Here is a 10,880-nt window from a genome sequence, read left to right on the forward strand (position 1 = left end):
CGGTTTTTTACAAGTCAAAAATTATTAAGTATGGTAATAATGTGAATATTTGTGTTTCCAAGTTATCTATTGGGCTTTGTATGAGTATGGCTTGGACGTATATTGCTTGCTATAGTGTATGAATTTGGTTTAAAAATTTTAAATTGCATAAAACTGAAAGGCATCTATAGGCATGATATTTTTTTTAAATAAAAAACTATTCTTCCTTATTTCCCCACAATAATTGTCCTGTCTTTCTATCAGGAAGTGGATTGATGCGACAACAATACCTAAAACAAAACCGTTTAATGTTGAACAATCGGCCACTTTCGCAATCAATTTAAACGAAACGGTTTCAGCCTTAGCAAAATTAAAAGTTATAAAACATGAAACTAACCCAATTAAATTAAAACCCGTTCCACCGCACAACTCCTTTGTTTGTATTTTGTAATCGGGTGCCGAAGTGAATCGAAATATTTCGATGACATTGTTACGACCAGAAACAGGAAACTGCAAATATTATAACTGGAAATCAACCGCATTTCCTTGTTACATTATGCATGTTAATATCTGGAACTGAACCAACCATGCCACGGTTGGTGCGAACGAAATCTAGAAAATGCACCGAAATGTAGTAAAATTATTAAAAATTCAGAAGCTGGTGTGTTCGTTTCTTTTCAACAAGGGAGTATTTTGTAATTGTATTTGTAGTTTAAAGATATGTATAACTCCCTGATTTTCAATTTTCAAAATTATTTATTCAGTTAAGTCAAACTGAAACATTTTTTGTGTAGAAAATAAGGAAGCAACAACCATTCAGCTGTTTTTAGCTTGCATTTAAACCCATTTTTTTAGTCACCGTTTTAAGCTTCACTCGTAAGCCAAACACAAAAAAAAACATTTTACTGGTAAACCTGATTTTTATAAGAATTCTTATTGTAGTTATGGAAATCATAAAAAGTTAAGTCGTTAAGTTATAAATTTACAAATCCATCAACCGAAATATTGCCAACACAATTCACTGGTGTTTTTCAATGCAAGCCATACATACTAAATTTTTAAGGGAAAATTGAGCAAAAAAATTGCAGAAATCCTGCTGAAACAAATCAAATTACCACAGGACTACTTGTTGCACTTGATAATGTGTTTTTATATACATTGCCCAAGTGTCTACGCCACTGATGTGCAATTACGATTGTGTAAATCTGTTTCGCTCCGATTGTCCGTGCACGTAAATCTACGGTAGTTGAATTATTACGGCAACTGAATAACGATGGTTAAGTGTATACTTTCTATAAAATATTTTTATTCTAAAATAAATGTGAAATGTTGATGTAGACATACTCACGTCTGGACAATGAATGATTTAAATTCAAGCCAAACAACTCGACAAGTATTTATCTATTCTTAATCTGTGCTTAAACCGACTGTTTTGATATCAGTTGAATCAATTTTTTTAATAATAGCCAGATTTACCGTAAAGCTGATATATTGGAATTTTAAAAATATTCGTCCAGATTTGCCACTTACTGTACAATAAATATATCTTCTTGTTTAGTCCAATTAAAATTTTCGTTACGCTTCTGTCTCAGATACTAATTGATTATTATTTCATATGATAACTAACACACAAGAGCAGAACGAACAGGACGGCGATAACATCTTTAATTCCTGTTAATTATTTTTTTATATACTATAACAGGAAATACGTTATCTTCCTTTTTTTGTTGCATTTCAAATTTATTAAAGTTCGGGCCAATTAACCATTATGTTTTCATGCTTGTTAAAATTTTATCAGTACTTTGATTTTTCATCATTATCATGTGTTTTTCCTAAGTGTATATTTATAGATTATTAACATGATTAACTTTTTTTTAAACATAATCGTAAGATATCAATTTCCTTTTTGTTTACTCTTTTGGTGCAGTTCATTATTATTATAAAGCTAATGAGTTGTAATCTAAACATTTCTAATTTATTGTAACGGAATGTTTTCTTTGATTTATGACATATCAGATCTCGCTTTGCCTTATGTTGTCTTGCATTTATTTAAAGACGTTAATGCAATTTCTTTCCATTAATTCACCTATTGCTTCTTCAGCCAATCGATAACAGTTTTTAATAATACAAAATGAGTAATTTAATTATAGTTAAATTTATTTCTTCCTCATTGGATCAGACCATTCAATAGCACGGATCGCTTATTTTTTGCTAATTAATCGATCGGTGAACCAGTCTGAATCTCAATAATATGGTAATTTTAATGCTATTATGGCTCCAATGGCAGGTGATTATGATGTGGTAGACGTAAAACTTCCAATATCCGATATCAGTAAGGCAATTAATTGACCCGTTTCAGTTCCTAACACCTCAAATAAACGATTTATAAAAGTAATCCTTTAATTAAGTAAATGCATGTTGCATGTCGTCTATAAATTAAAGTACTGCATTATTTTGATTTATGCAATATTCTATTTTCTACTGTAAATGCCAATGCTCTTTTAATTTGCTTCTAACGTGCGGAGGCATGCTCTTTCAAGGTTAGTAATAAAATCGACGAGTGGATGTTTTCAAGTAGCGTTGTAACGCAAGGTAATACTTTAGTTACGGCAACCTCCAGATAATAAACAAATTACAAATAATTCGCAGTATTAAAATAACCACTTTTCTTTTCAAACATTCATCAGGTCCCATTAAATGTTTGCTAATTCTGATTTATACATATGGTTACTTTTTTAATGCTAAAACCCAGGAAAACCTGACAAGATTAAACCTACAACAATTTAAGGCAATAAGTGTATTGTTTGTGAGTCATCTAGACCAGACAGTGAACGTTTCAAATGCTTTTAAATATTCTTATTCATGATAATTAACTATATATATATACATACTGCCATTAAAATGATGCTAATTTATACAATGTGTAAGCTTTGTAAATAGCTAATTATGATTGTTCTTTCGTAGATTCAAGGCTCAACATCGCCAAACGGAAAATCTCTATCTCCATGGATTCTCTCTTCATATGATAATGAACTGCCAGATTATCCAGATTCCTTAATGGATAAGAGCTCGGTTCATCAAACGACAACTGACTCTGAAAGTCACCGATTTCACACGGCAAATACATTTCTTTGGGAAACGAAAAATGTTTACTACGACAGCATTGACAGTAATATGGCTTCTAGTTATTATCGCTCACATGGTGAGGACTTGGCTGAATGTGATTCCTTAGAGAGAGAGCTGTTAACTAATATATCCTTCGGAAATAAGTAGGCTCTATTCTTCTTACTGCTTTTAATCAATTGTGAATTTTTATGAGTGTATTCAAGTAAGTATCAGTAAATTCATGTAAATAGTCTATGAAGTGTCATATGATGATAAAGTAGCCGCTAAGTTGTTCGATTTGCATTTAAATTTAAAAAAAAATACTGCAATCCAAAACTCTAAAATTCGGTCAGTCACCATTTCGCAATGAAGAAAGTGCAAAAACGGATACTATTAACCATCTAAAGTATTTTTTAGTATCTGATAGTTATTTGTTTAATTAGTCTGGTATGCCATTTTATTGCGGATGTCACTATATCTGTTCAGCTAAACCGTCTAAGTGTGGCTTCTAAATAGGGAAAACCCATTTTTACTGCTGTTAATTTGCTAAGTAGACCATGATACTTCTTTTAAATAAAATGAATTTCTAGAAATTATACTTGAAAACATTTGGAGAAAATGTTGAATTATCGGAAAACACGCTTTCTCAGCATTAAATTACAATATTATGATCGTTCATGTGTGTGGTATTTCAAATGAAAAAATGTTCAAATTAAATTGATTCTTCTCTCAGAGAGAGAGCAGTAGTATCCCGATACAATTATAATTGGAAAAAAAATTATTTTGAAAATGGCAATTTTTTTTAAGAAGATAAGAGTGCAATTTCAAATCAAGTGCAAGCACGCATATTTTGGGAAAGTGAATGTAGACGATCAACCTCTGAATAGCGATCAAAATAAAAATCAAAATAAATCTTTAACTCATTCGAAGTTCTTTCAAGTAGAAATAAAACTATATAGTATAAAAACATGGAAACTTAAAATGGAAACTTAAATAATCTATTTTAAAACCCTTACCAATTTTATTAATCCGTTTTAGTAAGGAAGCCATCGATCATTGTCAACACTTCCCCTATGTTCATGACGCTTGCTGATAAAATGTAGTAGCTACATTTCAAACCTCTCTTATTCAAAAATCATATTGCCAGATTTTTTGGAAGTTGCAGTATTCCCCTTTATTACAGTATTTTAGTCGTTTTGTTGCATTTAAAATAATTTTTAAATTAAATCGAATCTATCTGTACATTATGCTACATAACATAAAACTAAGAGATGCGACTGTCTTATATCGTGTTACAGCTTGATTTAATTACTTTATTCCCAGGTTATGCAAACGTAACTAATGTAATTAGATCTATGTATTTTGTTACAATTTCAAATGGAATTTTTATCATTACTGAGCTCTCTGAACAGACTGATATTGTTGTTACTTTTGCTTTTAAGTATATACATCAATATGTTTCTCTAAGAAAACGAAAAAAGTCGTTGATATTAACCCCACTACAGGAATGAATATTTTTAGCGAAAAATAATTGTTTTCAGTAATTTTGATTGTCAGTAATTTAAAAACTGTATTTAAACTATTTCCAGTCATATCAATCATAATTGGATAAGTATTTCAATTTTTTATTTTACCATGTATATTGTATCATAACATTTGCACATAACTGTATTTTTACATTTTCTATTTGATATACTCTATCTTCTTCAGTTTGTATACAATGTATGTATTTATTACTTTAACGCGTAAGAAATTGTTATTTACTACTTAGGACTGTGATAGAAGAAAAAGTGGCAATTCGTACAGATTATTTTCGTTCCTATTGGCAAAAGTATATTGAATTGCGAGCCTGTTATTGAACACGGCAAAATTGTCTCAAATTAAATTGAAATTTTCGATATAGTGGACTTGGAATCACCGAAGCAACCCTTGATGTAGCCTTGAAAATATCAGCATAAATATGTATCTCCTTAAAATCTAAAATCAGTTTATATAATAATGTTGAAGTATTTTCCATGCCTACGTAGATTAAGTAACTAGGCAGATGTATTTATTGTATGTGCAATTTAGTTGCAATTACTTTGGAAAACCATCCCATTTCACTAGGGAATATTTTCGGTTAAATTTAGTTAAGTAGATCATTATATAATTTCATTTGTTGCAGGTTATTTTCGACTTGTGCTGACAGTGTATAATTTGCTTCAATTCTAAATTTTTCTTGGTATTTCATAGAGTACCACATGCCATTTTGTGATCTTAGAATGCTCATCACATGTGTAGCTAATTTACTGTAATTATGTTGCAATAATTATAAGTATATTATTAAGCGTATTATCTTAATTGAAAAAGGGCCAATATGTAAAGTATTTTCGACTTGACCGAAAAGTCAATTATTATACAAGCTCTTTCTCAGTCTTTGTATGAAACAGGTTTATAAAAACATATTATCAATTATTGACTGAACTTATAAATCTGTATTATGCTATGTAAATTATTGTAAATAGATATTGGTTTATAATATCTGCATATCAAAAACATTTAAAACATTGTTTTATTACCTTCATTTCACATTTCGTTACAGCAACAGTGGCTTTGGATGAGCATCTTGGATGCCTTCGATTAATCGCAAAATATCGTGCACTTTCTGTCCCACCATCGCTAGAGTGTTTTCCAACTCAACCAATTTATCATCTTGCCTAAAATATTCAATATTTTCTACAACTTTCTTAAGGTCTAACTAATTAAACGAGATTTTATCAAGATTCTTTATCAAAATAAATCACATCTGTCTTTTTTAAAAACATGCAACACCGATTGGAACGGCGTGACCCGGTTGTTTTCAAACATGAGTTATATTGAAGAAAGCTGGGATCGTTCAACGAACTCAAGTTATACACAAAATAATACAACATACATGAATAAAACGACAAAAAATTGCACAGTCGAGAAGCAAAGCAATATCGAGTTTTTATTCTGCTTAAAACAAAATAATCAATGACATGTACTGCAGGAAACAAGGGAGAAACTGCTATGTCTATTAAGACATCAAGTATGGAAATATCGCGGATTACAAATTTAAATTGCTGTTATGATTTTTGTAAATTAAAACGTTGTGCTTATTTGGACAAAGTGGCTTTTTTTATCACGCTCTTATAGGAAAATGTCAGAAAGCCTCAAAGGACTTTCATTAATATGCACACAGGAAAGTCGTTTTTAGTTACTTACTTACTCAGAAAATGAGCAATATAGGGAGGATTAAGGTAAGTGTAAGCAAACAGGTATTAAATTATTTCATATAAATATGCTTACGTTAAAGTACATTTTTCTGATGCTAAAAGGCGTTTTAACTTAATTATTATTAAAACTTGTAATTGTTGCTTTCTTACTGTAGAAAACCGATTTGTGATTAAGAGACAACTTAAAATAGTGTAAACTGTACCTATTTGTCAGTAAATATTATTTAAAAGATCAACATTATTTCTACAACTTTTTGAGTCAAACCGTAAAATCAAAAGATTTTTAAATACGGGGTAAGTCATCAGTTTACAAAGTAACTTACTTTTGAAAGCCTTTCCAAGTAACAATATTTTCTTCGCCCCTCTTTCTTGCTAAATCCTCTTGAGCTGCGCAATTAAAAAATGCAAGATTAACATAATTTAAATATTGGATCCGTAGGACACTTTAACCAATTTAATCTGTATTACTCACCAAACATTTCATAGAATCGTTCAATATCCTCTTTTTGCAAGTCTTTTAATGGGTCTATATCATATCTCTTGAAATACATTTCGATTTCACGATCATCAAAGTCGCATCTGAAATTTAATCTTATTAATAACTAGCACGTGGAAATGCAAATAAATATTGGCTTTCTAAATTTTTAGTAAGTTTAGTTTTTGAATATAAACATAAATGAATCTGACTTAATTAGTGCGTCTCTAATGCGATTAACATTACTGTTAATCATCATTGGTTTCTCCTTTTCTTCTTTCACTGCACATCCAAAATTTTTTGAATAAATTTTGGCACTTTTTCTTTATATACTCAGACATTTCAATTTTTTTTGGCGCAATCGCTATGTCGATTTTAACGTCGGCGTAAGTGTCATTAATGATTTCCAGGAACATGTTCTGCAACAAATCAAATTGAATATTAAATACGTAAAAAGTGTATATTAATTTTTTCCAATGTTATCTCATAATTTAATGTTATTGTTTGATGAAAATGTATGTATGTATGTATTCAAAGAAAATTTAATTTGTTGTTGAATTGAAAATTGATGATTAATTGAATTGAAAAATCCCGATAATTTTAAATAATTTGTGACTACCAAATTTAATTTATCAAAAAAATCCGGTAGGTTTTCCGAGTAAACTCAAGTCACCACTTAGTCTTTAATTTGCTTACCAGCGGAACGAAAAACACTAGGATAATATAAGTCAGGAAATATACGGGAGCCACTATCCAATTAGCATTACTAATTTTTTCGTAGTCAAAATCTCCCAGTATAGTTCTAAGGAGAGTGAACATTGATTGACCAAAACTGCGAAATTCATCGGTCTGAAACGAAATGAATTTGTCTTATTGTCGACATAATCATCATAAAAATTAGTAAAAAATATATGCTAAACTGCTAATGATGAATTTCCATTAAATGAGTCAATTTACCTGGCTTCCAAACACCAAATATCCTAGTTCAGCGTATGCAAAATAGGCGACAAAGAACATCACGGAAAAACCAAGAATATCTTTGGAACACTATAAAAACAATACTTATCACACCGAGCAGCACTAAGACTTTAAGACACTAATTGCATTTTTTTCTTAATTTCCACCACGCTTTAATTGCTAATAAATGGTTTTGCTCACATTACGAATCGTGTTGTTTAGCTGAGCGATTCGTCTGCTGAAATTCAAGTACTTGAACGTGCGTAGATAAACAAAAAATAATAAGACGGCTCCGCTTGTTTTGACCACTTGGTAAATGATTCCAGGTGTCTCCAAATTTCCATAACGAGTAGGATTATGAGGGATCTCTTCAATGTAAGGAGCCATTACAGCTTTCATATATTCGGTCCCAACTACCAACAGACATGTCAGCTAAAAATCATTAAAATGATTCTAAATTAGACCTCTATTATTTTCCATAATAAAAAATGACAATGAAAAAGTATAATTTTCTATTTATTATCTACTTCACAAAAAAAACTCACCATTATTATAATCAGATCAACATAATTCCAAAACTGAATAAAATATGTGCCTTTAAAATGAACCATCTCTCTGATTTCTTCGCAAAGGCAGTACATAATGTAAGCAGAGAAGTAGTAAAGTAATATTCTTAATATCCAGTCCCATATATTGCCGAACGGAGTTAGAGCGGCAGGGGTAAATTGAACGGCTGGCGATACTCCTCCGGGGGGTAGAAATTCAAAAATAATTCTAAAAGTACGCATTAGTTGCATAAAATCCCGAACAACTTGGTCTTTAATCAAATACTTACTTGCAGATACAATATAGATTCAAATTAGCATTGTACACACTGAAATCCACAAATACAGCTCGAGTTCCTCGCGTAATCCATAGATTTTCCTGCAATGTATCTAATAGTGTCATGCTTTCATTCAGATTCAACGAAAAATCCGCATAAAATCCACCACCATAATATGAAGTCAATGAAAGCCAATATCTGATACTTTTGGTTCTTGATGCATCACTATATATCCATCTAAAACCAAATACGGCTTTTAGACAGAGAAATTAAGAAAATAGCGACAGTGTTTAAAACAAATTGACTTGAAATAATCTGCAAAAATAAGTTTGTCGGTGACAGAAATTAAACGCACAAAAAAATGAAATTTCAACAAAAAAGAGATATAACGCATGAACTTAATCAAGAAAAACATCACCCAACCAACTTGTCTCTGACCCAACGCGATAACAAACATGCACCAAACTATGTTTTAGCTTACGCAGTTGGCTGTTCTAATCTAAAAGTGTCTCGATTCTCGCGGAACTCTCAAACTTATTGAAACACTGCCGAAAAAGTATCCATGAATTTCACAAGAATTTTCAGACACTTTTACCTAAAAAAAAATTCAGTATTCGCACCATAAATATATTTTCACAAATCACTTGGTCTCCTTCGTGTTCCTTTAGCTTTCAGATTTAGAAGACCCACCTCTATCTATAAATAATTGAAAACAACATTTTGATTATTCAACCAACATGTTGCAGATTATTTTTTTATAATCCTTTCCTATTGCCAGACGTAGATTGTCATTAGAGAATGCACTTACTCTGATTTTTTTCTTAACCCTTTAACTTTGTCGGATCCATAGAACTCCTCTAACATTTTGCTGCTTACGTACTGAAAACATTTTTCTTTTTATATTCGAAGTAATAATAATTTTCTCATTTATTCTATTAGTAATTTAATTTGTAAATATTAAAAATTTAATAATTACATATACATAGTGTCCCGTAAGCACTGGATCAAAAGGATACTGCGATATTCTTTGCATCAAAAGAAGACGATCTGACCTAATTTTTATTAACAAGAAATGTCTGGCAAGAAAACAGACATACTTTTTTGCGCAAAAACTATGAATGCTACAAGATTTTACACAGAGCACAAAATTGTGAATAAATGATTAGTGCATCAAGCAAAAACAAATGAGTTGATTTCCTCCACCAAATAAAAAGTTCTGATAGTTTTTGTACCACGACACTCAAGAATTCACCACTTGTCCAAAACGGCTGAACTCGATTGTTTCATCAAAATATGAGTCTTACATAAGAACAAATTCACAGCGAGTTTGACCAAAATACATAGTACCATTCTCCCGATATTTAAAAAAAAATAATTTTTTGAAGAACTTTGGCCATCAATAGCAGAGGAGCCAGACATTTTTTGTTAATAGAAGTTCGGTCAGATCGTTTTCTTTTGATGCAAAGAATATCGCAGTATCCTTTTGATCATGTGCTTACCGGACACCCTGTATTTAAGTCGTAAAATCGAAACCACAATTTTGGTTTATGCTGAAAAAACAATTCCAGCTTAAAAAGAATGTGGTTTAATATGTATGTTGTCTTAGTATGTAACTATTCATCACTTATGTATATTATTGTATGTCAGGCCTCAAATAAACAAATTTTATAAATGAAGGAAAATTTATATACGTACCTCCCAAAACTTTTCTACAGTTATAGCTTCAACTAAATCGCCTTCAACATTAAATGCTCTTTTCAATGACTCTGTTAAGTAAAACTCTGAATTATGCGTTTGGCTGAAAATATCTGCAATTGAAAAACATACATATATTCTGTAGGCACGTTAAGCCGTAATATGCAGCATGTTTCTCAATGTTACGCAGAAATTTATTGCTGTGGAAATGGAAAATTAATGGGAGTTTTCTTATAAACTATTGTCCGGAAAATGTCCTGCTATAAAACCACTTGAAACGCTTCAGTGATATTTAGTATTAAATGACGGTTGATTATTGGTATTTGTCCAGACAAACCTAATTTGTAGCTTTGGCAAAATGGAAAACCCATGGGTTTTTTCAAGGAAAAGTGATGTTCAGTTCTTGTCTGATGTACCTACTTTTTTTCGTTAAATAATGTTCAACTTCAAAAAATGCGCATCTTTTGGCAATACAGACGGGACGAAACTAATTTGCGCATTAATAGTGTACATATAGATATACAGGGTTGCTCATTAGTGCGTCAAAGTGCGATATCTCAGTAAATATGAAGTTTACAAGAAAATTCGTCCAACGAAAGTTTTTCACGTT

The 10,880-nt window shown here is 30.9% G+C and overlaps 2 protein-coding genes across 6 annotated transcripts in view; one reads left to right on the plus strand and one right to left on the minus strand.

Annotated features, from left to right (window-relative positions):
• The window catches only part of LOC109541748, a 90,750-nt gene extending 85,122 nt beyond the window's left edge, over positions 1–5,628 (plus strand). For 3 of the 5 annotated variants that reach the window (XM_048670678.1, XM_048670677.1, XM_048670679.1), the window contains one exon: positions 2,944–5,628. In XM_048670678.1, coding sequence (XP_048526635.1) covers positions 2,944–3,252 — 309 coding nt within the window. In that variant the 3' untranslated portion in view covers positions 3,253–5,628. The remainder of the gene's footprint in view (positions 1–2,943) is intronic. The other 2 variants (XM_048670680.1, XM_048670681.1) reach the window with 2 other exon arrangements.
• LOC109541756 (polycystic kidney disease 2-like 1 protein) overlaps positions 4,696–10,880 on the minus strand; it is an 8,517-nt gene continuing 2,332 nt past the window's right edge. Inside the window, exons 3-12 of the mRNA XM_048670682.1 lie at positions 10,271–10,383; positions 8,588–9,454; positions 8,298–8,526; positions 7,954–8,184; positions 7,753–7,842; positions 7,492–7,644; positions 7,008–7,214; positions 6,793–6,899; positions 6,644–6,707; positions 4,696–5,780 (exon numbers count right to left, since the gene is read on the minus strand). Of these exons, the coding sequence (XP_048526639.1) occupies positions 7,044–7,214; positions 7,492–7,644; positions 7,753–7,842; positions 7,954–8,184; positions 8,298–8,526; positions 8,588–8,700 (987 nt within the window). The 5' untranslated portion in view covers positions 8,701–9,454; positions 10,271–10,383 and the 3' untranslated portion in view covers positions 4,696–5,780; positions 6,644–6,707; positions 6,793–6,899; positions 7,008–7,043. The remainder of the gene's footprint in view (positions 5,781–6,643; positions 6,708–6,792; positions 6,900–7,007; positions 7,215–7,491; positions 7,645–7,752; positions 7,843–7,953; positions 8,185–8,297; positions 8,527–8,587; positions 9,455–10,270; positions 10,384–10,880) is intronic.

The sequence above is a fragment of the Dendroctonus ponderosae genome, unplaced genomic scaffold, assembly GCF_020466585.1.
Source record: "Dendroctonus ponderosae isolate FM_Combo_2020 unplaced genomic scaffold, Dpon_F_20191213v2 Dpon_F_20191213_1, whole genome shotgun sequence".
Lineage (NCBI taxonomy): Eukaryota > Metazoa > Arthropoda > Insecta > Coleoptera > Curculionidae > Dendroctonus > Dendroctonus ponderosae.